The sequence below is a fragment of the Stigmatopora nigra genome, chromosome 13 (assembly GCF_051989575.1).
Source record: "Stigmatopora nigra isolate UIUO_SnigA chromosome 13, RoL_Snig_1.1, whole genome shotgun sequence".
NCBI lineage: Eukaryota > Metazoa > Chordata > Actinopteri > Syngnathiformes > Syngnathidae > Stigmatopora > Stigmatopora nigra.
This window is the reverse complement of record NC_135520.1, coordinates 305,955-330,516: the sequence shown is the minus strand read 5'-3', so window position 1 is coordinate 330,516 and position 24,562 is coordinate 305,955. Positions and strand designations below refer to the sequence as shown.

General features: G+C 53.5%; 5 protein-coding genes across 9 annotated transcripts; 4 read left to right on the top strand and 1 right to left on the bottom strand.

Annotated features, from left to right (window-relative positions):
• Window positions 1-256: 256 nt before the first annotated feature.
• On the top strand, window positions 257-10,040 carry LOC144206217 (single-stranded DNA-binding protein 3). 2 transcript variants are annotated; one of them, XM_077731036.1, is made up of 17 exons: window positions 257-633; window positions 2,953-3,025; window positions 3,301-3,362; window positions 4,042-4,126; window positions 5,881-6,054; window positions 6,595-6,654; window positions 6,731-6,797; window positions 6,853-6,917; window positions 6,980-7,041; window positions 7,128-7,173; window positions 7,301-7,336; window positions 7,589-7,643; window positions 7,774-7,844; window positions 7,938-8,019; window positions 8,106-8,134; window positions 8,263-8,364; window positions 8,641-10,040. In XM_077731036.1, exons 1-17 carry the CDS (start codon window positions 578-580, stop codon window positions 8,668-8,670), a joined length of 1,155 nt encoding a protein of 384 aa, XP_077587162.1. In that variant the 5' UTR covers window positions 257-577; the 3' UTR covers window positions 8,671-10,040. The 2 variants fall into 2 exon arrangements, with proteins under 2 accessions (XP_077587162.1, XP_077587161.1); XM_077731035.1 differs by lacking the exon at window positions 257-633 and having other exon boundaries at window positions 2,888-3,025; window positions 7,589-7,640.
• Window positions 10,041-10,485: 445 nt separating this feature from the next.
• On the top strand, window positions 10,486-14,713 carry LOC144206213 (RNA polymerase II elongation factor ELL-like). Its single transcript, XM_077731031.1, has 11 exons — window positions 10,486-10,829; window positions 11,548-11,592; window positions 11,663-11,784; window positions 12,196-12,359; window positions 12,455-12,717; window positions 12,789-12,913; window positions 12,998-13,286; window positions 13,359-13,579; window positions 13,646-13,817; window positions 13,882-13,926; window positions 14,022-14,713. Exons 1-11 carry the CDS (start codon window positions 10,683-10,685, stop codon window positions 14,145-14,147), a joined length of 1,719 nt encoding a protein of 572 aa, XP_077587157.1. The 5' UTR covers window positions 10,486-10,682; the 3' UTR covers window positions 14,148-14,713.
• Window positions 14,714-14,836: 123 nt separating this feature from the next.
• Window positions 14,837-17,687, top strand: d2hgdh (D-2-hydroxyglutarate dehydrogenase). 2 transcript variants are annotated; one of them, XM_077731032.1, is made up of 11 exons: window positions 14,839-15,157; window positions 15,288-15,605; window positions 15,718-15,775; window positions 15,854-15,993; window positions 16,054-16,247; window positions 16,311-16,479; window positions 16,546-16,689; window positions 16,762-16,904; window positions 16,978-17,143; window positions 17,207-17,504; window positions 17,575-17,687. In XM_077731032.1, the coding sequence occupies exons 2-10, from the start codon at window positions 15,290-15,292 to the stop codon at window positions 17,467-17,469; spliced, it is 1,593 nt and encodes a 530-aa protein (XP_077587158.1). In that variant the 5' UTR covers window positions 14,839-15,157; window positions 15,288-15,289; the 3' UTR covers window positions 17,470-17,504; window positions 17,575-17,687. The 2 variants fall into 2 exon arrangements, with proteins under 2 accessions (XP_077587159.1, XP_077587158.1); XM_077731033.1 differs by lacking the exon at window positions 17,575-17,687 and having other exon boundaries at window positions 14,837-15,157; window positions 17,247-17,495.
• Window positions 17,688-17,774: 87 nt separating this feature from the next.
• acvr1l (activin A receptor, type 1 like) lies at window positions 17,775-20,930 on the bottom strand. Its single transcript, XM_077731034.1, has 9 exons — window positions 20,737-20,930; window positions 20,028-20,400; window positions 19,736-19,956; window positions 19,568-19,667; window positions 19,356-19,502; window positions 18,997-19,272; window positions 18,705-18,902; window positions 18,485-18,615; window positions 17,775-18,418 (listed from the first exon to the last, which is right to left on the bottom strand). The coding sequence occupies exons 2-9, from the start codon at window positions 20,386-20,388 to the stop codon at window positions 18,287-18,289; spliced, it is 1,566 nt and encodes a 521-aa protein (XP_077587160.1). The 5' UTR covers window positions 20,389-20,400; window positions 20,737-20,930; the 3' UTR covers window positions 17,775-18,286.
• otomp (otolith matrix protein) lies at window positions 20,906-24,294 on the top strand. 3 transcript variants are annotated; one of them, XM_077731039.1, is made up of 10 exons: window positions 20,906-21,396; window positions 21,461-21,598; window positions 22,508-22,644; window positions 22,713-22,815; window positions 22,895-23,083; window positions 23,153-23,327; window positions 23,391-23,458; window positions 23,528-23,712; window positions 23,775-23,937; window positions 24,127-24,294. In XM_077731039.1, the coding sequence occupies exons 2-10, from the start codon at window positions 21,511-21,513 to the stop codon at window positions 24,135-24,137; spliced, it is 1,119 nt and encodes a 372-aa protein (XP_077587165.1). In that variant the 5' UTR covers window positions 20,906-21,396; window positions 21,461-21,510; the 3' UTR covers window positions 24,138-24,294. The 3 variants fall into 3 exon arrangements, with proteins under 3 accessions (XP_077587165.1, XP_077587166.1, XP_077587163.1); XM_077731040.1 differs by having other exon boundaries at window positions 20,907-21,337; XM_077731037.1 differs by having other exon boundaries at window positions 20,908-21,598; window positions 24,127-24,293.
• Window positions 24,295-24,562: the final 268 nt, after the last annotated feature.

Genomic DNA, 24,562 nt, shown 5'->3' with positions numbered 1-24,562 from the left:
CAAACCACGTCCGAGGCCTAATTTGAAAACACGCCGCGCTAACGGCGTGATAAGATTGACAGAAAAAAATGGGCGTAAGACAAACAGGAATATTATATCTGAGGAGCTTTGCTGTCCACCCAAATAACAACCACATCATGAGAAAAGCCAACTTGAACTTGAGCGAACGGATGGGGGGGTTGGAATAAGACGCGGCTCCTTTAAGAAGCCCCCACCGTCGCACAACAGGGGGGGTGAGTGGAATCCTGGAACAGCGATTGAAAAAAAAAAGAGAAGAGGGGGGAGCGAAAGCTCCACCGCCGGCGGACGGTTTCAAGTCGCCCATCTTGCTTGGGCTGAAACTCTTGCCTGATTTGTGGGCAATGTTGGTGATGCAGAAAAAAAAGGAAATCGAGAGAGAGAAGAGAGAGAGAGAGGAGAGAGGGAAGGAGGCGAGAGAGAGAGAGAGGCAGAGACAACACTAACCGGGTAGCTATGGAGATAGTAGCTTTCCCCGCACTCTTTCTTTGACAGGTGTCGGGGAGTAAGATAAAAGACAAATAAAAGATCGAAAAGTGTCAGCCCAGCAGCCTCCAACATGTACGGCAAGGGCAAGGGAGCCGTGGTCCCCTCCGACAGCCAAGCGAGAGAAAAGTAAGTCCACTGCCGCTACGTGTGTGTGCTTGTTTGTTTGTTTGTTATGGAGGGGTTAGCGGTGGCTAAACTTGGGTAACTACTGGAATTGACTTTTCAAAGTGTGTCCGCTCCTCCAACCAAAGCACTTTTGGGTAGCCGAAACGAGCGCCTTTTCTGCCCGAGTTTAAAAGTCTACCCACGGTTAGCTTGTGTTTAGTTAACCCCGGCGGCGGCAAGACGGGGGGCTAACAATGCCATACGATGCCTTACAATGCCTTAGAAGCATCGCCGGCTCCGAGGCTTTGTGTTTGCCGCTCGGCAAAGAAAAATAGACGCACGGATAGCTAGCTAGGTAGGTAGCTAGCTAGCTAGCTAGTTAGTTAGCTTTTTGCTATGTTGGGAATCGGACGCCGGCTCGCGCGGACGCAAAGTAGCCGCGCAAGGGTGCCCGCGCGTCGGACACTGCTGCAACCGGGCTTCCCTCGCCCTAAACTTTCAGCGTTTCCCCGTGAAAATTGGTTATGTTTGACACTGCTTAACGAAAGCGTCTAAAAACAGAAGCTCTCGGTGGGGGCTTCGGTGAACTAAGGTGGGGACGGACGATGGATAGCGGCACCGGCCGGTGCCGCTCTTTGTCTGGAGACGATTGTTCCACGGGGACGGGGGGGTCTCGCTCCATCCACGGACGTGGCCATTAATTTCAAGTGCCTTGGATTTAAATGTCCGAATATGAAGGAAAACACGCTTGTGTTAAGCCATCTTCACGACGGTCGCTGCGTAGAAATAGAAGAGTCGGTGTCATCCAAGTGGAGTCAAAGATGCAAGTTGCTCCAGACTCCAACTAAGGCCAAGTCATAACGCACGCCGCCGCTCTGCAGCAAGTGGCAAAACTTTGCCTTTTTATGTTCCACTAAGTGCATGGGATGAACTTTTTTTTAACACTAAGCATCTCCTCGAGATAATGAAAACGGACCCCGCCAAACAAAAAGAAATCCTACTCCACAAGAATGTCAGTACAGGATAGATTCTTGTCAAGAAATGTTTGGTTAATGTACTCCTAGCCTCTGTCGCCCATCTGCTATTTATTGTTAGTAACAGGTGATTTAAAAAAAAACGGTTCAACTCTAGCCACACATCCCTTCCATTCTGACCGAGAAGGTGGTCGCTGGCCTCTTCCGGGCGGGACATCTACCACCGTGGATGGGGGGCAATGAGTGGAACGGGGGGCCCCCCCGCCAAGGGCGAAAGCATTTTCCCAAGTTGGGGGGGTGGGGGGGGGCTGCTCCCCGTCCTCCTTGTTGAATTATTGAGACGGAGCGCGATACGGCGGGGCAGCCTGCCTCATCCATGTTTAAAGAAGGCCATGTCTGTTGTCAAAACGCCTCCCCGGTCTCCGCTTTCTAGGCGCCGCCACGTACCACCTTCCCTTTGCCACGTCTGAGTGATGCCACTTTTTTCCCCCTCTCGCTCTTTAAACCAGCCAATGTGGGTGGGGGTCACTCCCCCTTGACTCTCCAATGATTTGACCTTGGCCCCATGCTCCCCACGCTTCCCATGCTGAACTTCCTTCCTCCCCGAGAGTGCCCGTGAACCCGAATAATGCGGGTGGGCGGGCCTGGATGCGCAAATACGCCTGCATCAAAATTGCATGGAAGGTCTTCAGGTGAACTGGAATCCAGCGTCCCTTTTTATTATTATTTTTGAGTTGGACTCGTCCTGGGAGGGAAGAGTGCGTAGGTAAGCGCTGGCAAGTGACGCCATCCTTCTTGCATTCAACACCGGCGCTCACCGGGAGCTGGGTGACCTACAAATTGCCGGGCAGCTCCGAGGAAAGTGCTCAAATTCCTGTGGTCGTGTTTGTGTAAGTGAGAGCGAGTGACAGAGAAAAAGAGAGAGAGAGAGGTTAGCAAGAGTGTGGCGCTCACCTTTTGCCCGTGTTTTATTCAATGATTGTCTGCTTTTGACCGCAATAGACGTCCACAGCATTTCAACCGGTAGGGCACTTAACGCTTTTAAAAGGCATCACCACCAAGACTTTTTAAGAGTTGAGACAAAAAATGGCGGGCAAACTGTGTACATGCCGATTGGCCGTTCGAACTGGAAAAGCGGCGGCCAAAATAGAGTGGCCATGGCGTAGAGATGAGTCACCGGCAAAGATTGTCGTGGTGGCGGCGGCGGCTCAACCTTTACGTTAATGATTGGCGTTCTTGCGGTGAAACTTTGTGTGTGCCTGCGGTGGTGGGTTGCTGGCTTAAGGACTTCCACCTCATACTGGCCCCGACGACCGATGCTTAACCACGCTGCTTCCGTCTTTCTGACCTTTTCTTTCCATTCCAGGTTGGCGCTGTACGTGTACGAGTACCTGCTCCACGTGGGGGCGCAGAAGTCGGCGCAGACCTTTCTTTCCGAGGTAACCCCCCCCACCCTTCTTCTGAGAATTTCTTCTTCTGAGGGCGGGGCTAGAATTTGTCCCAGGTCCCCTCCGCCGTCACCGGCGTACATTTTTCACGACGACACGCGATCCGGTTGCGCGGCATTCTTGGGTGGCGGCGGCCATCTTAACCCGCCAACACCCGCCCGACGCCGTCGGCCATTTAGCCAGAGAAAGTGTCTTCCGGTGGGTGGGATGGGCGTCTGATTTGGCTTCCCTCATCTTCTCTCTGTTTTTTCCTCTGTCTTTTGTAGATCCGATGGGAGAAGAACATCACGTTAGGGGAACCCCCCGGATTTCTCCACTCCTGGTGGTGGTGAGCATCTCACTCATTTCTTTTTCTCTGGTGGGATTTGAACGCGAGCGTCCTGGGAGAGTGCGTGCGTGACCCGGACAAACGTGGTCGGCGACCCATCCATCCGCTGGCGGTGCTTTCCCCTCCTCCTCCTCCTCTTCCTTCTGCTCCTCCTGCTCCTCCTCCTCCAGCGTGGCATCTCTCTTTCACCTCCCGATTCTTGAAACAATGGAGATCCAGATGGTGGGGAGAATGGATGGCCTCCCCCTTCTCACCCTTTTGTCCCCCCCCCCCCCCAACCCCCTAAACACACCCTGGCGCACCCCCCCCCCCGCACTTTTCTCCTTTTGTTGGTGGAGCAGAAAGAATTTTTGCAGATTATCCCGTTGCATTCCAGCCTGCCTTTGTGCCACCTGTCCGCCGTTCCTTCCCGACGTAGACATTTTTTGCCCCCCGGCCGGCTAAGGTCTGACCGCGGGGGGGGGCAGTCTACGCATTAAATCTAGGGTGGTTGGCGGGCCAATGTGGGCCATTTTAGATATCATATTTTGATTTTTTAATGAACTGGATGAAAAGTCCTGAATATTCCATTTTTTTATAGATCTAAAACAATGTTTACTTGAGCTTTTTTTTTAAAAAAAGATATATTGTGTATCCGTGGCCAATGATGATGACGCTGCGCTCTTTGCTTGCATTTCAGCGTCTTCTGGGACTTGTATTGCGCCGCTCCGGACCGCCGGGAGACGTGCGAGCACTCCAGCGAAGCCAAGGCCTTCCACGACTATGTAAGTGCTCTCTTCTTCTCTTCCCGACTCGGTCGTGGGCTTTCTTAGACCGTCGCCCGCCAGAGCGCGGCAGGAAACCGCAGGAAACTCGGTGTCAAGTTGCATAGAAACGTATCACGGTTATGGCCGCGGACGAAAATCCCTTGCCAGTATGATGAAGAACCGTTTAGGGAGGGTCACAAATAGATGCTTAAGCTAAGGTAAATGCGGGAATCCGTCCCTTGGTCTAGCAAAGGAAAGACTTTTCTCCGTGGGTCTTATCATCCGTTTTTATGAGGCGTCGTCCAGATGAAGGCCTTTGGGAGCTCTTTCTCTATCACTGCTTCCTTCCTTTATTGAGCGCCACTTCTTTCCCTGTTTGTGTGCTAATGAGTGTTTTTGTGTGGCGCTCGGCGTATTGTTGGACAAAAGACGCACTCCAACGTCTACTCTTTACCACCCTTTTTGATTTCCCGCCACCTGCGCTCCTTCCTCCATTTCAATTTGAAAGGTCCGAAGCCAGTTGGGTGGGCCCGGGCGGGCAGCGTTGTCGCCCATTCCCGTCGGGAGACGGCCCAAACTCCGCCCAATTCAGCGTCATCCAGCGTTTGGCCACTTCCCGTCCTCCCCCGTTTTCATCCCCGTATCGTAAAGGTATCAGACACGGTTCAATAATGCGTGGAGCGCTATCGATCCGTCCCGTGGCTCTTGCGCGCCGCCACCGGGAAAGGTCCTCCCTCCGCCCGCTTTGCGTACTTCCGTCCGAGCTCCTTTTGGTCCCTCTTTTGGGGCGTCTCGGCCTCCCCAAAACTTGGATTCCGCGGCTTGAAAGCGGGCGCTTTGACCGCGCCGTGAGTCGTGTGCACGCGCTCCGTAAAGGGTACGGCGTGCTAACGTGCAACGGCCATGGACGGAGACGGAGGAGGAGGACAAACGGCGTCCTCTGCTTCGGCAGCGTGTTGATCTTAATTCTGTCTTTTTCTGCATCTTTTTCTTGTTCTTTTTTTTTTTCCCTTGGCGGAGCGGGGGATGCCGGGGGACGGCGCGCAGATAGGACTTGTCTCCATGGCAACAGATTCCGCCAGCTCCCGACGAAGGAAGGAATGAAGGAAGGAGAGGGTCGGGGGGCCGTGGCCATGGGGACCACCGACCCAATAGTAACGTTTCAGTTTAGGGTGCGAACTGGACTGGACTGGAATAAGGGGGTGGGGGGTGGGGGGAGCGTCATTGGAGCCCGCTGCCTCCCCGGGGACTCGGTGGTGGCCCGCTCGCAGAATTAGCATAGGGATGGGGGCGGTGTGTCTGGCCGTTGGTTTGGAGGATTTCCCTAGATTTCTTTTTGGGGAGGGTGTTTTGGTTTGGACCAAAGCGTCAAAGGGGCGCACTGGCATGGACCAGACGGGTCAGGACGTCCATCTTTGGGGTCTCAGGCCCCACCCCGCCTCTAGAAAAGCCAACATTTGACCAGCTTGTGATGACGGCACTCTTTGTGCCTTTGTTGTTCCGGTGGACGGCCTTACGGAAGCGCTTCCGTGGCGCTTCCGTGGCGTTTAACTCCCGGCACGTTTTGGCCCCTCTGTGACTTTTGCCATGTCACCACCAGGGGATAACAAGTGCTAAAAGAATGAGCAAAAAGTTTCCAACTTGCTCAATTAGACCAATCCGCCGGTTACTCCACTCATATTTTGATGGTCAGGTCAACTTTGCAAATGCCCCCCGAATGAGTGCCTGGTTGCCTACTTTGCTTTTTTTCTTTCTTTTTCCCCTTTTTTTAGAGCGCAGCGGCGGCCCCCAGCCCGGTGATGGGCAACATGCCCCCCAACGAGGCCATGCCGGGCGGTCCCATGCCCCCGGGTTTTTTCCAGGGCCCACCCGGCTCTCAACAGTCCCCCCACGCGCAGCCCCCGCCCCACAACCCAAGCAACCCCATGATGGGACCCCACGGCCAGGTAAGACAACCACACACACACACCAAACAAGTCTTTTACTTTTTGTCAATCTGGTTGTGGTTCCACTTCCGGTCGCCGCTGGGAAAAAATGTCGGCGAAGCCCGTCCGGCCGGCCGGCCGCCATCGTATGCGGAATAAATTATTTACTCCTGGCCCCTCCCCCGAGCGGCTTGTGGGGGTTGCACACTTAGTCGCTCCACTGCCCTCAAAACACACACACACACACACACGATATACACGTATACAATTCTCCCGTGCTCTGCTTGCTTTTTCTAGCTTGTTATGAATAAAAGAAGGACGCGAGCGCACACATCCGTTAGCATCCCACACCGCAAGCCTCCTCAATGGAAGCGTCGGAGTTAGCCGGCAAAGTTAGCCGCCCTCGGGCTTCTTCCAAAGGTCGCCGCCGCGGCAGTGGTGGTGGTGGGCTCGGGTTACCGGCCCCGCCACCGGCAGATGCGCCCTCCGTGTCTTTAGTCCACGTTAGCTTGCTCGCCTGCGCGTCTTACCGTCACTGACACAAGGGTTGTCTTTTTTCAGCCTTTCATGTCGCCGCGGTACCCGGGAGGACCGCGACCCACTCTCCGAATGCCAAATCAGGTACGAGCAAGTCACTTTTGGTCACTGGCTGGTTTGATCTGGTGGTGTCTCATGTTGGGTTTGTGTTTTTTTGCAGCCTCCAGGCGGAATCCCGGGATCTCAGCCTCTTCTGCCAAACAGTTTGGATCCCACGCGACCGCAAGGTAAGAGCGGGAGTCCCACTCAAAGCAAATTGTAACTTTTTTTTTTTTTTTTCAGGGCACCCCAACATGGGCGGTCCCATGCGGATGAACCCCCCCCGAGGAATGGCCATGGGCCCACAGGTACGACTCGCTCTCGCCGAGTGGCCGCTTCTCCCACGGCACCTGTGGTCTTTCTCTCGCAGAATTACGGCGGCATGAGGCCTCCGCCCAACTCCATGGGCGGCCCGATGCCGGGGATGAACATGTACGGTGACGACGGATACGCACGCCGCTGTGGGGGAGGGGGGGGACTGGCGGGATCCCCGCTCACCTTCCGCCGTCTCGTTGCAGGGGGCCTGGGGGCAGGGGGCCGTGGCCGGGACCTAACGCCAACTCGGTGAGTCGCTCTGGGGCGGATTGCCGACCACCGACCCTTAAGCCGGCGCCGACCGACGCTTTGTCTATCCGTGCCGAGCCGTGTCCTATTGTGTATACGTATTTGTTGTTTGTTTCCCCCTCGGCAGATAGCCTACTCGTCCTCGTCTCCGGGCAATTACGTGGTGAGTTGATGGAAAATGCACCACGTTAGACTGGACATTAGATCTCCTGGTGCTTTTATGGACGGAAAAGGAAATGCGCTCTTCCCTCGGTGGTCGCCACTTTTTTTTCTGCTATTCATTCTTATTTTAATTGCATAAAAATGTGAGAAAAAAAAAATAGTTCTAGTGGGGGTGAGCCTACTTGGCCATTTTTGGAAGGCCAATAGAAATGATTGAAGTTTTGTGTCCTGATGGCTGCCGTCTTTCTCTCAGGGACCCCCAGGCGGTGGAGGCCCCCCCGGAACTCCCATCATGCCCAGCCCAGGTGGTGCGTCACCTACCTAGCATCATTTTACAACCTCTTATTCATTTCCCATCTCACTTTACCATAATTATTATTATTTTTCTTTTTTTGATGCAAATCCAATGTGTTAACTAATTTGTTTTCCTTGGCTCAGATTCCACCAACTCCAGCGAAAACATTTACACCATGATGAACCCCATCGGACCGGGAGGCAACAGACCCAATGTAAGTCTACTTTTGCGCCACTATCCGTCGTTGGAGGCTATCTATGTCTGTACATCATTTTTGGGTATTTTTGTTTGTTTGTGTCGCTCTCAGCAATTCCCCATGGGACCCGGGCCCGACGGGCCCATGGGCGCCATGGGAGCCATGGAGCCGCACCACATGAACGGATCGCTTGGTCAGTTGACTTTTTGCGTCCTCCCTCCCTCTCGTCCGTCCGTCCAGTCTTTGATAGCAATCCAATGTGGCGTGCTTTCTTCACAGGTTCTGGAGATATGGACGGCTTGCCAAAGGTGACAAAACCTCACTTATTTCATGTCGCTAGTATAACTGAATAACAACAAAAATGCTCTTCCTAATGAGTTGTAGATCAATTTGACCAATTCTCTTCCTTTTTCTCACCCATTTTGTTTTCGTCCAGAGTTCCCCGAATAACATGGGGGGGATGAGCAACCCGCCCGGAACGCCGAGAGACGACGGCGAAATGGCCGGCAACTTCTTGAACCCGTTTCAAAACGAAAGTGTAAGTCTCTTACCTCGCCGCGTCATGTTGCAAAACAACAACAACAAAAATCTTAACCACATGGCGTCCATACGTTGCGGAGATGACATTTTGAATCCTATAGGCGACAATATTAACATTTTCTATCTGGAGATGATACAGAAGTTGAGCCATCTATTAAAGGCGCATTTCTCTCATTCATCTCGGTGGTGGTTGTGGGCGCCCTCCTGTGGTTAAATATTGCACATGCACCCATGTGAGCCTTCCTAACCTCCCGTTTTTCTCTCTTTTTTTCAGTATTCCCCCAACATGACGATGAGTGTGTGATTTTTCTTTTGTCTTTTTGCTTTTTGTTTTGTTTTTGTTCTTTTTTTGGTCCCATTTTGTACCCCCCTGCACCTGTTTTTTTTGTGTTGTTTCCTCTCCCGTGAACTCTTACCTCACCTCGGGATGGGGCCTTCTCCCTCCTCCCCCGTCACCCTTCTTCACGCGCTCACCGGAGCCCCCCTCCCCTGAAACTTACCGGGACTCTGTTGAAAAAGACGGGGGAGCCGGCCGGGAGCGTGCAAAATGGCCGCCGGGCCAGTCGGCAAGTGGCCACGGGGCAATGGGGTGAGCCTCTTCCCAAACTATAGACAATGAAGGAGGATAAACGGAGTGTGAGACCCCCTCGAGGGCGGACGGACAGACGGACGCTGCTTTCTGGAATCTTCATCCACAGTTGGACTTATTTTATTTTTTGGGGGGGACAGGGAACTCTTTTTAATAGGTTGCTCCCCATCTCTGTTTGTACATTTTTAACAGAGCTGTTGTACTGAACTGTTTTTTTCAACTATGTATGTATTGTAACATTGCTGTTTTTATTATTGTATTGTTATTGTCATTAATTATTACGATGCTCCTTTTTTTTGTTCATCCGAAAGGCGGCACACTGCGAAAGACGGACAAATTATCCACACACAGATGATGTCACCTCAATGCTCCACACTGGTAAGAATTTTTTTTTTTCATTTTTTTAACCCAATCTTGAAGGCAATGTGTATTTTATTTTACCTCAATTGGTTTTTAAGATGAGGTGGCATCTTTTTTTTTTTTTAAATCATTTTTTTAAATAGTCAATCAAACTATCATTAATAATCATGTTGAAACTTCCCATGTTTTATTGTAAATATTGTACAATATGTTTTTGATATCATTGACATGTTTTGATATTTCAAATCGCAGAAACATACTGCGCTCGGCTCGCTCGTGCACGTGTGCAGGATTTATGCATTTGCCGACAAAGAAAAAAAAATTAAATGTTGGCACAAAAAAAAGGCAAAAGGGTTCCTGGATTTGAAATGTCATGCACAAATGTAACTGTGAATGGGACAGAAGGAGGCCATTTTCTTGACACATATCTCTTCTAAGCTATGAAGGATTTTTTTTTTTAAACGGGGATTTTCCAGTGGTTTCCAAAAATGCAGTCATTCTTTTTATTTTATTTCTGTCCATAGCAATGAGCATTTCTGTATTTTTCTTGTGCTGTTGTAAATTACTGTGAGAGGAAAAAGGAGGGGATATTGAGGATTTTCTGTTCAGTTTGGACTTATTTTGTTTCAGCAGTATTCAATATGTGGCATTGTTTCCATATGAGGGACTTTGCTCTGTTTATTGTTTGCTAGTTTCCCATCTGAAATGTCTTGTGTTGTTTAAAGGTTTATTTTTTTTTTATTATTGTAAAAATTCTTTAGAACGACAAATGTTATCGAAGGGGTGGAGGTGGGAAAACTGCATTACATCATGGTTTGTTTGTTTTCAACATGTCATTTTTGCCTGTGTCCCCTCCTTGTTGTAGATACATATTCAAAACAAATAAAACGACTTCACTCCTTTTGCCAAAAGCAGTCAGTCAAACGCAGTGTGTTAAGTTCATTCTGGTAACTGTCTGTTTTTATGAAAAGTTGAACTGGCACTGACACAAAATGGCCGACGAGCGATAACAGCCGTCACGTCGAGCTCATGCGGCCACCATCACGTGACTTCTGTGTACGGAAACGAGGAGCTCGACAGGAAGTCAACCCACTGACGATTACGTCACTATTTATTTACGCCCGCGGACCAATTGAGGCCGCTTTGGTGTCTTGACGTCACACGGCGTACTCCAGAAGAGAGCGCGAGAAAAAAAAAGGGGACAGACAACAGGCGGTTCCTTTTTTCCCGCTGCCCCCTTTTATTCCCCCCCATCGTCTCTCACCACGGGCCAATGTTCACCTGCTTCACCGCGGAGCTCCCTTCGGCAGCCGGCCGGCCGGCCAGCTAGGTAGGCGAGCGGGCGCAGGGCCTCGGACCAGGCGGCCATGCTGGAGGAGAACCGCAGCTACGGGTTGTCCGGTGGGGGAAGCAACGGTGGCGACGGCGGCGGTTCGGCGGCGAACATCTCCGTGTACCATCTCAAATTAACTGACAGCGCGGCGACAGCCATTAGCAATCTTCATCACGGAAAGGTAGGCTAACGCCTTTAGCTGCCTTTTTTTAGTAGCTTCCTTCGTGCTAAGCAGCCCACGAATTGTGTTTTTGTGCCACTTAAGTTGAAATGGAATTCCAAGTTACATAAGTGAATGCGGAAAGAAAGGGGGTCCGGTTTTGGGGCAAAGAAACCAAGTTCAAATACTCCATTATACACATTTTCAAAAAGGTTTCACAAAATGATTTGAGTGCCGATAATGGGGACTACTTTTTACTACCAACAACATAAACTTTGTTCGACTACCACGACCAAGGTAGCTATGGTCAAGTGACTCATTGTGGTCAGCCTAAAAACACTGTAAAGACCAAATACATGTTCCAGCATAGTTCCTGACTTCAGTGAAAAAAAATGGAGGCTACCAAAAAGGTCACGATTGGTTTCTTAGGGCAAGATAGAGGAAGTCAACGCACTTCCTGGATTGCAGCACTTCTCTTCTTCTACAGCCCGCCCGTCTTCTCCGTTGTTGTATTTTCCGCTCCGCAATGGGTCGCGGCCTTTCGGTGGGATGCGCTTCTGGACTAAAGTTCTAGTCTGGTCCAGGTCTATCGTCCACTTGCACTGTTTGACCTCAACTCCACGTGGTTGTTGTATTGCATTGACTTCAATTCATTAAGAGAACAAATTCAATGTGAAAAAAAATCCCCCCAAATGTTGCTGCTCCTCAATGTCCTTTTCTTGATCCTCTTCTCTTTCAGGCTTCATTGGCTCCTCCCACCATCTCTTTCAATGGAAACCAAGGGGTAAGACTCCGTGGTCATTTTTCTTGCCCCAAATGGAACACCGTGTCAAGTTGGCGTTTTCCTTCCACAGAAAATCACACTCCCCCGCTCCAAGAACGGCGCCGACGCTCGAGTCTTTTCCTTCGGCGTCACCAACGTGGCCCGCGACAATCCGCACGGCAGCTTCGACTGCATCCAGCAACTGGCCTCCGGGTAAGACCCGTTTCGTGTGATCACCAGCGTAAAGGCAATGATAGTAGACACTAAGAAGGGGGTTTTCGAGTCAACGGCATTTTTGGCGCACGCCATTTTAAATTTTTTTTTTTTTAATTTATTTTTCCTACTGGGGAATCAAAATGATCATCAGAGGCGCTGTAAAAATACTGATCCCATCGGGACTTGCTTGTTCGGGCATAACACTTTTCCCCCAGGGCAATTCTTTTGCCGTATGCCGGATATAGCGGAAATAGGACTAGCGGGAAAAGCCACAGTCAACTATCCCTCAATTGGCCGATTTTTCCCCATTTTTAAAGTAAGGGATCGGGTCAGAATATGGCGCCAAGTGTCGTCAACGCGTGTCTGGGGGGAAACTCGACCGTGGCGTGAACGGAAACTATGTGGCAGCTCGTCCCGGCCGCTGTCGTGTTTGGGCGTCATCCAGAAGAAGATGACGGTGAGGGCCACGGACGACTCGTACGACAAAGCCCTGCAGAGCATGGCGCAGGCCGAGGAGGAGAACCGCAGCCGCAGCGCCATCGTCATCAAGCAGGGGGGACGCTTCAAGCAAGGTGAGGTGGAGGAGGAGGAGGAGGAGGAGGTCGGCGGCGGCGGGGAGGAAGGAAGCCTTCTTTCCGTCGTCACTCACCGTCTTCCAACCCCGCAGGCAAGAAGGTGACGGTCCGCACTCCGGCCCCGGCGCTGGCCGGCCTGACCAAACCCCGCCTCCCGACGCCGGCCGCGGCGACCCCCAGGGGCGGCAAGGGCGCCCCCGACGGCAAGTGCCCGGTGCAACGGCGGCCCCTGAGAGAGAGGGTCAGCCACCTGCTGGCCCTGCGACCTTACAAGAAGCCGGAGCTCATGGTCAGGCTGCAGAAAGACGGTCTGACCCCGCCCGACAAGAAAGTGCTGGACTCGGTGCTGCACGACGTAAGTGGGCGGGGGGGCGCTCCCGTTGGCCCTGCCCGGCCGGCGTGAAGGCTTTTTACTGCCGCCTACAGGTGGGCCACCTTAACAGCAGGGACAACACCTTGGTGCTGAAGGACGGCCTGTACAAGGACCTGCAGAAGGACTGGCCCGGATACACGTCGGGAGACCAGCAGCTGCTCAAAAGGATCCTGGTCAGGTAACGCCCCTTCGATCCTCGCCAAAGACAACCGGAGAAAGAGAGAGAGGGACGCCTAAACTGTCGTTGACTGTGGCCGTTTAGGAGACTGTTCCAGCCTCAACAGAATCTACCCGAGACCCAAGTGAGCCCGCTGAGGGACACGCCCAACTCGTCGCCGGCGCACCGCCCCAAAGCCGAGGAGTACACCGACCCCCTCAAGACGGCCAAGAAGACCAGGATATCGCACTTGAGCCGCCGGGGACGCGACCTTTCCCAATCCTTGGCGGTGGCGGCGGCGGCGGCGGCGGCTACGGCCAGCGTAACGAGCGAAGCCGTGTCCGAGGCGGACACAAACGCCCTCAAAAGAAAGAAGGGCAAACACGGCGAGCAGGTCACCATCACAAGACTTGTTAAAATTGACGCCACCAGGATTAACGGCGCCATTTCTCTTTCTTGTCTTCAGAAGGAGGAGAAGAAGAAGAAGAGAGGCTGCAAGGAAAGGAAAACGGACCACGGGAACAATGGCCTCGGCGCCGCCGCCGCCGTTGCCGACCATCCGGGCGCGCCCCCCGTCCCGGATGAGCCGGGCCTTCTGGAGCGTCCCGGCTGGCCCACGGAAGCCGCCTTCGTGGCGTTCGACTCGGACGGCTCGCCGGCCGCCGAGCACCACACAGATTACTTGGAGTAAGTGACGACGCCGCCCTTTTTCCAACCGCCGCGGTCCCCCGACGTTAAAGATGGCGACGACAGGGCGTACGCGGAGATCGGCGACCCGGTTCGGCGTCAGCGCTACAAGGAGGAGTTCAACAAGGAGTACAGCGAGTACAGAGACCTGCACGCCCGCATCGACGGCGTCACGCGGCAATTCATGGAGCTGGACACGCAGCTCAAGCGCCTCCGCCACGACTCGCACAAATACAAGGTGACTTTTCCAAGTGAGCGTCGCCATTTGGGGCTGGTTGATTTGACCCGTGTTCTCTTGGCAGACTGTTCACAATCAAATCGTCCGGGACTACCAGCAAATCAAAAAGGTCAGCCGCAAATTCACAGCACATGGCCCACGAAAGTCTTTACAAACCAGCGTCATGTTTAACTCCCGTCTTGTTTTTCTGGCCTTTTCCATCAGTCCAACCCAAACTACAGCCAAGACCGCGTTCGCTGCCAGTACCTCCACAACAAGTTGGCCCACATCAAGAAGCTGATCTCGGCGTTTGACCAGCGGCAACTCAAACAACTTTCCACCCCCCACTGAGAAGGGAAAAAGGTCTCCGGTTCAACGTCTTTTTAACAGAGCGCCCGAAAAAAAAAAACAAATTAAAGGGGTCTGGCCGCGCCGTGGGTCGCCAGTCAGCGCCGACGCAACGGAGCGTGACGCTTCCCACTCCCGAGACGGAGCCGCGGTTACCAGCGGTCAAGGACGCGGGCGGGCGGGCGGGCGGGTCAAGCGATGGCACTTTTTTTTCAAAATTGGCGTTAATGTTCATCACATTGAGAAGACTGTTGTCCTCCTGATGTTTTTAATCCCAGGTGAAGAAAGAACAGCCAGTCAGTGTTCCTCCTTTTTAAGGTACAGACAGGTGGTCTTACTGGAGGTTTTGGAATGTGTATTCAGGGACTTGTTTGTAATGCCTTGCTGAGGATTTTGGGGGGGGGGGGTTCAAAAACACACTTGTTGCATGCTACTACGTCTTCACGGAATGCATGCGAGCGCCAATGTCTTTTTGTGTTATTTTTATTGGATCTTTTTGCTCACTGTCGTAGTGTCTTAAATAAGACATTAAAAAGGGAAACTTGTGAATAAATTACTTTTAGTATGCATTTATTTATTTATTTTTATAAATTTGTATACTATTGAGAATGTAGCCACGCCCCCTAACTCAAAGCAAACGGATTGGTCCGTCATCTCTACGTCATTTGTTCCTCCCACGCTCGTCGCACACACACATTTAAAATGAATTGGAATTATAATGATAAATTCCTGCGTTGTTAATGTCAAATTTGAACAAAAGGAGCCAGAATGTTGAGAGAATTAAAAAAAAGTTTTATCGATAACTGCAACTAGCTTTGACTTTGTGGCCGCGCCCTCTGACCCAAACTCAAACAGCGATTGGTCCGTCGTTTTGCTATTCATCAGCCATGCTAGCCATTTCCTAAACATATCCTAACCTGCTCAAACGTGAATAAAAATCACTCTAAAAATGCCCACAGGACGGCACCTCGCAATTAGTTGAACGTCGCGTCAAGTATTTGAGGAGCTTTGCCGTAAGTTTGCTAACTGTTACCTACTCTCGACCTTTGAACGAACGGTTAGCCATTTTAAGCAAAGGTCGCTCAATGTTTTCAACTTGTTTTGGTCGGCCTATCTCCACTAAGTCCCGTTTTTATTTCGCAGTCATGGCCGGCATGCTCCTGCTGAGGACGGCTCTCAAGCGGCGTCTGGGCTTGTGCAGCTCGTCTTCATGCCGGGGTGGACTTTTAGCACCTCCGGAGCAGCCCGGCTTGCTGGAGGGCTGCGCCCGTGGAAGGCGTCTCCACGGCGGGGTGGATGTTGGTACAAAGGCCCCCTCGGCGACAGCTCCGGAAAGGCTCCCCTTTTCCAAATTGAGCCAGGAGGACTTGGACTACTTCCAGAGTATCCTGCCGGGCAGGACCGTGACTGATCCGGACCTGTTGGAGACGTGTAACGTGGACTGGCTCAAGTCTGTCAGAGGTCAATCCATAGCTTTATTAGTTATGTTTGAAACATGCTCTTTTAAACCCCAGAGCGGGAACATCAGCAAACATCAAATCTTGTCATGTGTGGCCCGCCCCCTCACCTCCAGGTTCCAGCGAGCTGATGCTGAGACCGCAGACCACACAGGAGGTCTCTGAAATTCTCCGGTAGGCCCAAAGCCAGTCCGACGACGACGGCGCGCAGACCTTCTCCTACTAAAGGGAAGCTTTCTTGTGCCGCCGCAGCTACTGCAACCACCGCAACCTGGCGGTCAACACGCAAGGCGGCAACACGGGGCTGGTGGGCGGCAGCGTCCCCGTCTACGACGAGATCGTCCTCTCCACCGCCCTCATGAACAACGTGCTGAGCTTCGACGCCGTGTCCGGTCGGTATGAACTTTATTTTTTGTCCCGGTTTTGGCTGAAGTTTGTTTTTTTTCCTTCAGGGATCCTGACTTGCCAGGCGGGTTGCGTCCTGGAGCACTTGTCGCACTACCTGGAAGAGCGGGATCACATCATGCCCCTGGACTTGGGCGCCAAGGGCAGCTGTCACATCGGGGGCAACGTGGCCACCAACGCGGGGGGGCTGCGGCTGCTGCGCTACGGCTCCCTGCACGGCAACGTCCTGGGCCTGGAAGCCGTGAGTTTTTTTTTTGCCAGTGCTGGCTCTTTGCCGCTCGTCCACTTAGAAGAATTTGCGTAGGTCCTGGCGGACGGCCAAGTGCTGGACTGCCTGTCCACCCTGAGAAAGGACAACACGGGCTACGACCTCAAGCAGCTCTTCATCGGCTCGGAGGGCACGCTGGGCGTGATCAGCGCCGTGGCCGTCCTCTGCCCCCCCAAGCCCAAATCTCTCCACGTCCTGTTCCTGGGTAGGCCGGGCCGACATGTCTTTTTTTTTTTTTTTCTGGACCCGGACCAAACGTGACCGTCGGCAGGGTGCCAGAGCTTCGAGCTGCTCCTGCGGACCTTCCGGCTGTGCAGAGGCATGCTGGGCGAAATCCTGTCGGCCTTTGAGTTCCTGGACGCCGAGTGCATGCGGCTGCTCCAAAGCCACCTCCGGCTCGCCAACCCCATCTCCGGTAAAGGACCACGGGACGGATATGTCCGCCCGCTCTGAAGTAGACTGGCCGTGTCCCCTCCCCCCCTCCCAGACAGTCCGTTCTACGTGCTGATGGAAACCTCCGGTTCGGACGGGCGCCACGACCGGGAGAAACTCCACGCTTTCTTGGAGGAAGCCCTGAGCTCCTCGCTGGTCAGCGACGGCACCCTGGCCTCGGAGGAGTCCAAGACCCGGGTGCGGCCGGCGCTCCGGACGGAAGCCGCGCGCGGAGGCGAATTGACACCCTCGTTTTTCCCACCCCTCCCAGGCCCTGTGGTCACTGCGTGAGCGCGTGACCGAGGCGCTGACGCGCGACGGCTACACGTACAAGTACGACGTGTCGCTCCCCGTGGAGAGCCTCTACCAGCTGGTGACCGAGACCAGAGCCCGCCTGGGGGGGCGAGCCAAGAGCGTGGTGGGCTACGGACACGTGGGTGAGTGACAGAACCTCCTTTAGTTGGCCCTCGCCCAGAAAGACGTGACGTGACGTCCCGCAGGAGACGGCAACCTTCACCTGAACGTCACCTCCCCCGCCAGAGACGAGGCGCTGCTGGCCGACGTGGAGCCCTTCGTCTACGGGTGGACGTCGGCCCGACGGGGCAGCGTCAGCGCCGAGCACGGCCTGGGACTGAAGAAGAGGAACTACATCTACTACAGCAAGCCACGGGCGGCCGTGGCCGTCATGGCGGGCGTCAAGGCCATGCTGGACCCCCGGGGCATCCTCAATCCCTACAAGACTTTGCCCGACGGCCTTGCCTGAGTGACGGAGCGACGTCCTCCCGGCTCGGAACAGAGGTCAGCTGAGGCGGGGGTGGCTCCGTTTTTCACCAACGTGCTGACCTTGGCCTGTTTGTTTTTTGCGCAGGAAAATGAGATTGGCCTTGATTTTGGGCGCCCGCGGGCTACGCTCTCCCAAGCCGTGGACCACTCGACATCAGCCAAAAGGACCAAGGTGTCCCTTCTTCACTCCGACAGCAGGATCCGCAAGTAGAGTGGCCTCAACAAATGGATGCACTCCTTCATAGCCCAAATGACACATTTGCGTCATTAAAGATAACCCCATCATTGCATTTTAATTTTTTTAATGGATAAAATGCTCAATACATACAGCAACAAGCATGCTTTTATAGTATCATCCATTTTATCACTGAAAAATAGCTACTAAAATGGCCAGACAAATGACAGTTGACGAGCATAGTCATTCATTGTTTATTACCGTCGCGCACACACGAAAACTACTTTTAAAAAAGCAGGATTGAAATGTAACGGGACATCTCGAGGTAACTTCACGGCATCTTTTTTTCCATCTTTTGGCCGACAGACAGCAACATGTTTAATCTGGACCTCTCATCAAATACAATTCACCAGCAAAAATGAATCCAGCGAGAGCATTTTTTTGATCCCCTAGGTAGGTGCAATTCTTAGTGTAAAAGGTAGTCGGACTCCCTCGAAAAGTGTGACCGCATTCCCCGTCCAAACGCGGGACGGTCCAAGTCCGTGGTCCTCCTCGCCAGAAAAATTCTTGGGGAGGCCGGCGCGGGATCGAAAGAAAAATGGACGGTCCGGCTGCCGTTCTCTCACGAGTCCTTGGCCTTGTCCAGCGAGCCGTGAATCTTGTCCAGCGTCTTCTTGACGCGCAGCGCCGTCAGCCTGGCCGACGGGTTCTGGTACCAGCACTCCTTCATCAGCTTCACCAAAGCGGACAGAGTCTAAAAGGCGGAAAGAGGAAGAGTTGGCCAGTGGCCCGTTGGCGGGCGGCTCAACCGTCAACCCACCGGGTCGGAGAACCAACGATTGGGAACAAAGGGTCTCCGCTGGTCCACGCACAGCGCCTTCCTCATGTCATCGAAGCTGGGGTCGTTGGGCACGGCGTCGTAGAAGGGCGGCTTGTATTCTTCCACGATGCCTGCAAAGACGGTGAGGGAGAAAAAAAATCATTATTATTATTCTTCTGTCCTCGTCCATTGAAAGATATCATTGCACGTGTGTTTTCACCGTTGCTGTACGTCCGCCTGGCGATCTCCCACAAGACCATCCCGAAGGCCCAGACGTCCACTCGCTTGAAGGCGTCGAAGCAATCCGTCTGGATGCTCTCGTCCAAGACCTCGGGGGCCATGTAACGCTTGGTGCCCACCTTGGGATTGTCGCCCACGTCCAACCGGTCGTCGGCCTGGGAGTGCGTGACGGCCAGACCTGAACGGCCGACGGCGCTCCGTCAAAAGGGACGCCTCCCGGGCGGGCGGGATATATTTCCCGGCCGGCCCTGGCCGACGACGACGACGCTCACCCAGGTCGGCGATGCAGCAGGTCAGCTCTCGGGTGACCAGGATGTTCTTGCTCTTCAAGTCGCGGTGCGCGATGGCCGGCTTGCCCTCGGTGCCCAGGATCTCGGCGTGCAGGTGCGCCAGGCCGCCGGCGGCCGACGCCGCCATGGCCAGGCCCTGCCGCGTGTCCACCGCCGCCCGCTGGAGGTAGTCGTACAGGGAGCCGTTGTCGTGGTAGTGCGTGATCAGCCACAGCTGCGTGCTGGAGTTGCGCGAGGTCATGTCGGACGCCGTGAAGCCTGCCACGCCGTCACAAAATGGGGGTTACCACCTGACCGGGGCCTCAACCCCCGTCCTTGCCAACGGGCAGGAACAGGCTTACCCAGAATGTTTTCATGCCTCAGGAGCACCGTGTTGTAGATCTCCGTCTCGCGGAACCAGGACTTTTCGTCCCGGGAGGAGAAGATCTTCACCGCCACGTTCTCGCCCTGCCATTGGCCCCGCCACACCTCGCCGTAGCGTCCTTTGCCTGTGGCGGGAATATTAGCTCACCCACCGCCAGCGCTTCCTTCTGTCCGTCCATTTGCCACTCACCGACGCACTCCATCAGACTGATCTGCCGGGCCACGGTCCTCTGGACGAGGAAAGGGAGGCCCGAGCCGCTTCCCGACGTACACGAGTGGTCCAGCAGCTCCTTGAAACACGAGATGGAAGCGTTTCGGTCCAGCCGGCCGTGGAAAGGGAGCGTTTCCGCGGGCTTACCGCCAAAGTGTCGTCCCCCGAGTTGCAGCCGACCGTCCCGTCGGCGGCGGCCGCGACGCCGCGCTCCGTGTCCGACTCCTGCAGGCGGCGCGGACGTCCGCGCCTCAGCCTCACGCACGCCAGCGCCGCGGCCGTGGCCAGCAAGGTCAGCGCGGCCAACGGGCCCAGCGCCAGCAGAGCCAGGGTGCCGGGGCCGTAGCCCGCCGGCTCGCCCCGCGGAGCTACAGAACGGGCACAAAAGTAAGTTGAGTACGTTTTTTGAAACCACATCGAAATGGCCAATTGTACACACCCGAAGGCAGCAGGGCCATGACGGAGCTCCTGGTGGTGTTGCGGTTGCACAGGTGGCGAGAGCAGCAGCGGATGGCCTGGTGCGACGAGGGCGCCGTGGAGCAGTGCAGCCGGGTCTTCTTGGGGCCTTCCAGGCAGCCGCGTTCGAAGACCACGCCCCCGGAGCCCACCCGCACCGAGGAGAAGCAGCGCGTGCCGCGGCACTGCTCCTCCTGGCACTTGGGACTGTCGCACAGGCACAGCAGCCGGCCCTCGGCACCCCCGGGGGTCTCGGCGGACGCCGGCCGGGCCCACGGGGAGAAGATCGGCGGCAGCAGCAGCAGCAACAGGCGGACGTGGTGGAGCCTCCTCGCGGCGGCCATGTTTGCCAGCCACTGCCGGGCAGAGAGGAAAAAACAATGCAACAACATCTCATCAAGCGGAAATCCAGTCAGATGCTGCCTCCAAGGAGGTTAGTTGAAGTCACGCCCACTGATGCTGGCCGGCATTAATTGCATTAAAAGTGGGTGGAACACAGCGAGGGGGAAAAAAAACCACTGCTGGGTTCCACCCACTAGCTTAACATTTACACAAATTCCGAGTTGGACTCATCCTTGACACACACAAACATTCATTTTCGCTGGTGTTTTACAGCGATGACGCTATTTATCATCAACTAGTTAGCCGGGCAAGCTTAGCCCCCCCAGTTAAAGTATCAAGATAAGGCCCACCTTGCGCCTTTCACGCACGAACGGCAGCTTCTACATCATCACGCGAGTCACGTCGGTGTTTTTGTTTAGGCTTAGAATGTCGTTTTTGTCCAAAAAAGAATCTTTTGTCGGGGGCGTAGCCCAGCCGTTTGCTTGTTTTCTTTCCGGTCTGATGTCACGTGACTCCACCCCAGCATCAGGGCCCAAATGCATGATGGGTTCGGCTCGTCACATTTGTTTCTCTTTTTAAAATACAAGCTAGAAATGCAAATGACACAAACCTAAATGTACAATGTTTTTTATGCATGTATTATGAACGTCAATTCAAGACTAAGTTTTACAAGGAAACATTTGATAGCTCCGCACTGTTACTGGCAGTAGAAAGAGTAAAAAACAAAAGGTTATTTTTCAAGTTTTTGGAGGCCAAAAAACCCTCCCGCTGGAATAACTCGCTTGAATAAAAGAATGTCAACTTGTGTGTGGAGCGTCCGGTGAACATAAAGCACTGCTGTTATTCACCTGGAAAGCCCACCTGTACTACAGTGGCGCATTGTCTCCTTTTTTTCTTTAATTAAGGGCCTCTGGGCAAGCCAAAGTGCTCCCATTTCCCGTTCCCAATAAAGTGAGGGAAGGAGAAACGTTATCCTGCCATACTATCCGTCCGTACTGGAAGGATTTATAGTGAGGAATAATGCTCCCTCAGATTACCGCTTGAGTAACTTGCTTTTTTTTTTTTATCGAGAAGCGTCGACAGCATCTCGCCAGCGAATCCCGACTGGACTGGCCAGAGTGGACATGGAGCTCTTAGGAACAAGTTGGGCTTTCCTCTTTCTGCTGCTGCGTCTGCTTTCCGTCGGCGCCGTGGCGCATCCCAAAACTACAGGTAGGAACATCCCAGGTGGCATTTTTTTTTTTTTTTTTGCCATCAAGCTTTGCCCGACTGAGCTGACTGACAAACGTGGAAGGTGTGGGGGGTGGGCCGCAAGAAGCAGCTGACGCCAATCCGCTGATTGCACTCGCAGGACACTTAGTATTGCAGATAGTTTCCTCTTTATGAGAAGCTACATTTTGTGAAATAGTTTGAAAGTCTTATAGGATGTTATGTCTTTATATCAAATCCGAAGACTTTTTTTGTATCCTACACAGCTCCGTGGAATGAAATATCATTCAACAGAGGTGCTCTTAAATGAGTCAAAATGGTCAAAAGTTTACACTTTGATGGCCCATGTTTGATATAGGTAAAAAAAAAGTCTTGAACTGGCTTTTGACAGTTTATAGCGACAGGGGATGGTTTTGCAGAGGTGACAAAGGCACATGTGTAGGTGACAATGTTGAATGGATGGGAGTGGGCGGGGCCTAGAGCAGGGGTCGCGAACCTTTTTGAAAGAGCCATGAACAATTCCTATTTTCAAATGTTATTCCTTACGAGCCATACTCACCATTTAAAAGTCAAAATACATGAAATTTTGCAGTCATTTTATCACTTTGAAAGTAGAAAAAGGCTCTGAATTCCTTTGACAACGTTGTTACGTTTTCAACGCTTATCAATGAATATCAACGAGTTGAATGTGTATCAATGAAATCAATGACACAGTCCCGACGTGACGTTCCTATTGGTGCGTTCGGGACTCGGCTCTCTCACCACCGCTTTCCATATTTTAGCTAAGAGCCAAATGCACCCTTCAAAAGAGCCACAGGTTCCCTAGCCCTGCTTTAGCGTCTCATGAGCTCAATCGGGCCATAAGTCACAGACGCGTTGCCTATAAAAAGAACCCCAAATGTTGCGTCCAAGTGTCCTGGTGCACGGTATCGGACGCGGAGGAAGAAAAGTGCGGCGACCTGGCCGCAAACGCCACGCTCCGGAATATCCGAGGCACCCTGCGCTGCGTTCGAGGCCTGGACGCCAGAGACTGCATGCTGAAAATTCAAGTACGTCCACAAACTACTTTCAAAGATCCCAATGAGTTGTTGTTGTTGAATGTTGACTTTTGTAAAAGAACGGTAGCGCGGACGCCGCCTCCATGTTTGCGGACGACATCTACGCCGCCGGCCTGTGTCACCAGCTGGACGTGGCGGCGGGAGAGTCCATCAACGGAGTCGGTAGGCACGGCCCACACAAACCTGTCGGGGACGGCGCTCAAAGATACCGTGCGCTTTTTCCTTTTTTGGGGGGGCGCAGACGGCATCCACTACTACGTGGTGGCGTTGGCGCGTCGCTCGTCGTCCGACCTGTCGCTGCTGGAGATGCACGAACGCAGCTCGTGCCACCCGGGCATGCGCACCCCGGTGGGCTGGACGGTGCCCGTGGCCTACCTGCTCAACACCTCGCAGATCAGCGTGCAGGGCCACCAGTGCAACTTCCCTCGCGGTGAGGACACAAGGAAAAACAATGGCTCCAAAGACCGCCAGGCTCTTCATTTTTTTTGTTCCTTCGTAGCGGTGGGCAACTTTTTTGGCTACAGCTGCGTGCCGGGCGTCAAGGACCCCCGTCACGACCCCCGGGGCAACAACCCCAAGAACCTGTGCGAAGCCTGCATCGGCGACGACAACGATCGACACATTTGCGCCAGCGACCCCCGGGAGAGGCATTACGGCGAGGCCGGGGCTCTCAGGTGAGCGGCCCCCCCTCGGTCAAAGCCCATTTTGCCCACCCGACTCCGTTCTCTTCTTCCCAGGTGCGTGGCGGAGAACCTGGGGGACGTGGCGTTCGTCAAACACACCACCGTCTTTGACAATTTGGAAGGTGGGTTGAGCTTAGGGTGAGGGGTCCGTGTCCACGTCGGCCCGGCGAACCGATCTCGCCGGGAAACAGGACGCAACCGAGAGTCGTGGGCGCTGGACGTGGAGGCGGACGACCTGAAGCTGCTCTGTCCCGACGGCGGCGAGGCCGACCTGGACGACTTCCGCCGGTGTCACTTGGCGGCCGTGCCCGCCAACGGCGTGGTGGTGCGCCCGGGCGACAAGTGTCGCGTCTGGAAGTTCTTGGAGCGTCTGCAGGTCAGATGGGGCGTCTGCCGTCCGTCGGGCCGTGACCCCACGCGCTCCCCTTCCTCTCGTAGAACGCCTTCGCCGACGGCTCGGCCATGTTCGGCTCTTCCGGCTACGGCGGTTCCGACCTGCTGTTCTCCGACTCCGCCCGCCGCCTGCTGAGGGTGACGGGGGACTTCAAGTCCTGGCTGGGGCCCTCCTACACCGGCGCCCTGCAAGCCTTTGAGTGCCAAGGTGATCTGGATGTTTGATTTTTCTCCACCCTTATTTTTTTCCAAGGAAAATTGACTGTAAAATAGCAGCCATGGGTTCAATTCCACTCGCGGAACACGTTCCACTTTTGGATTGACACTTTTCTCATATTTGAATGTATTCAATAGCCTCCTTAGCATTTTTCTGACTTGTCCTCTTTGTGTCCGACAGGCTTCTGCTGATGAAAAGTCAGTCGTCTTCCGTCTCAGCGGTGTGATGGTCAAGATTTTTCTTTTTCTTTTGTTGAATTATTCCTACTAGAAACATTCATTTTCGACATGTCCTTGCAAAATGAAAAATTATGTTTAAAAAACATGAATAAACATTTCCAGAATAATAATAATAAATATGAAGATTAATGTCAAATGGATTGCACGAGGGGGCGACTGATATACTTTGGCCATATCCAACTTCATTGAAAAATGCAGCTTTATATTGGATCCATTTAATCATGTGTTCAAGGAGTGAATCCTGCTTCGAATTTTAGCTCAAATTGTGGGTGATAAACTTGATACGACAGTGTTTTTGGAACGAGTAACTTGACTGGAACGGGAGTGAGTAATTCGGCGGGCCTTGGGACCCCGCGCAGCCCCAGCCGAGGCGTCGC

Excerpts from the sequence above, each read along its gene's own strand:
- LOC144206213 (XM_077731031.1), top strand. The coding sequence starts at position 10,683 with ATGCTGGAGGAGAACCGCAGCTACGGGTTGTCCGGTGGGGGAAGCAAC. Across the intron at positions 11,593-11,662 it reads CTTTCAATGGAAACCAAGGG|AAAATCACACTCCCCCGCTC; the intron begins GTAAGACTCCGT and ends TTCCTTCCACAG. Across the intron at positions 13,927-14,021 it reads ACTACCAGCAAATCAAAAAG|TCCAACCCAAACTACAGCCA; the intron begins GTCAGCCGCAAA and ends CTTTTCCATCAG.
- acvr1l (XM_077731034.1), bottom strand. The coding sequence starts at position 20,388 with ATGGCCGCCGCGAGGAGGCTCCACCACGTCCGCCTGTTGCTGCTGCTG. Across the intron at positions 19,668-19,735 it reads CGGGGGACGACACTTTGGCG|GAGCTGCTGGACCACTCGTG; the intron begins GTAAGCCCGCGG and ends TCGTGTTTCAAG. Across the intron at positions 19,503-19,567 it reads CAGTCTGATGGAGTGCGTCG|GCAAAGGACGCTACGGCGAG; the intron begins GTGAGTGGCAAA and ends TTCCCGCCACAG.
- LOC144206217 (XM_077731036.1), top strand. The coding sequence starts at position 578 with ATGTACGGCAAGGGCAAGGGAGCCGTGGTCCCCTCCGACAGCCAAGCG. Across the intron at positions 4,127-5,880 it reads CCAAGGCCTTCCACGACTAT|AGCGCAGCGGCGGCCCCCAG; the intron begins GTAAGTGCTCTC and ends CCCTTTTTTTAG. Across the intron at positions 6,798-6,852 it reads GGATCCCACGCGACCGCAAG|GGCACCCCAACATGGGCGGT; the intron begins GTAAGAGCGGGA and ends TTTTTTTTTCAG.
- otomp (XM_077731039.1), top strand. The coding sequence starts at position 21,511 with ATGGAGCTCTTAGGAACAAGTTGGGCTTTCCTCTTTCTGCTGCTGCGT. Across the intron at positions 22,645-22,712 it reads ACTGCATGCTGAAAATTCAA|AACGGTAGCGCGGACGCCGC; the intron begins GTACGTCCACAA and ends CTTTTGTAAAAG. Across the intron at positions 23,084-23,152 it reads CCAGTGCAACTTCCCTCGCG|CGGTGGGCAACTTTTTTGGC; the intron begins GTGAGGACACAA and ends GTTCCTTCGTAG.
- d2hgdh (XM_077731032.1), top strand. The coding sequence starts at position 15,290 with ATGGCCGGCATGCTCCTGCTGAGGACGGCTCTCAAGCGGCGTCTGGGC. Across the intron at positions 16,480-16,545 it reads TCTCCACGTCCTGTTCCTGG|GGTGCCAGAGCTTCGAGCTG; the intron begins GTAGGCCGGGCC and ends GACCGTCGGCAG. Across the intron at positions 16,690-16,761 it reads GCTCGCCAACCCCATCTCCG|ACAGTCCGTTCTACGTGCTG; the intron begins GTAAAGGACCAC and ends CCCCCCTCCCAG.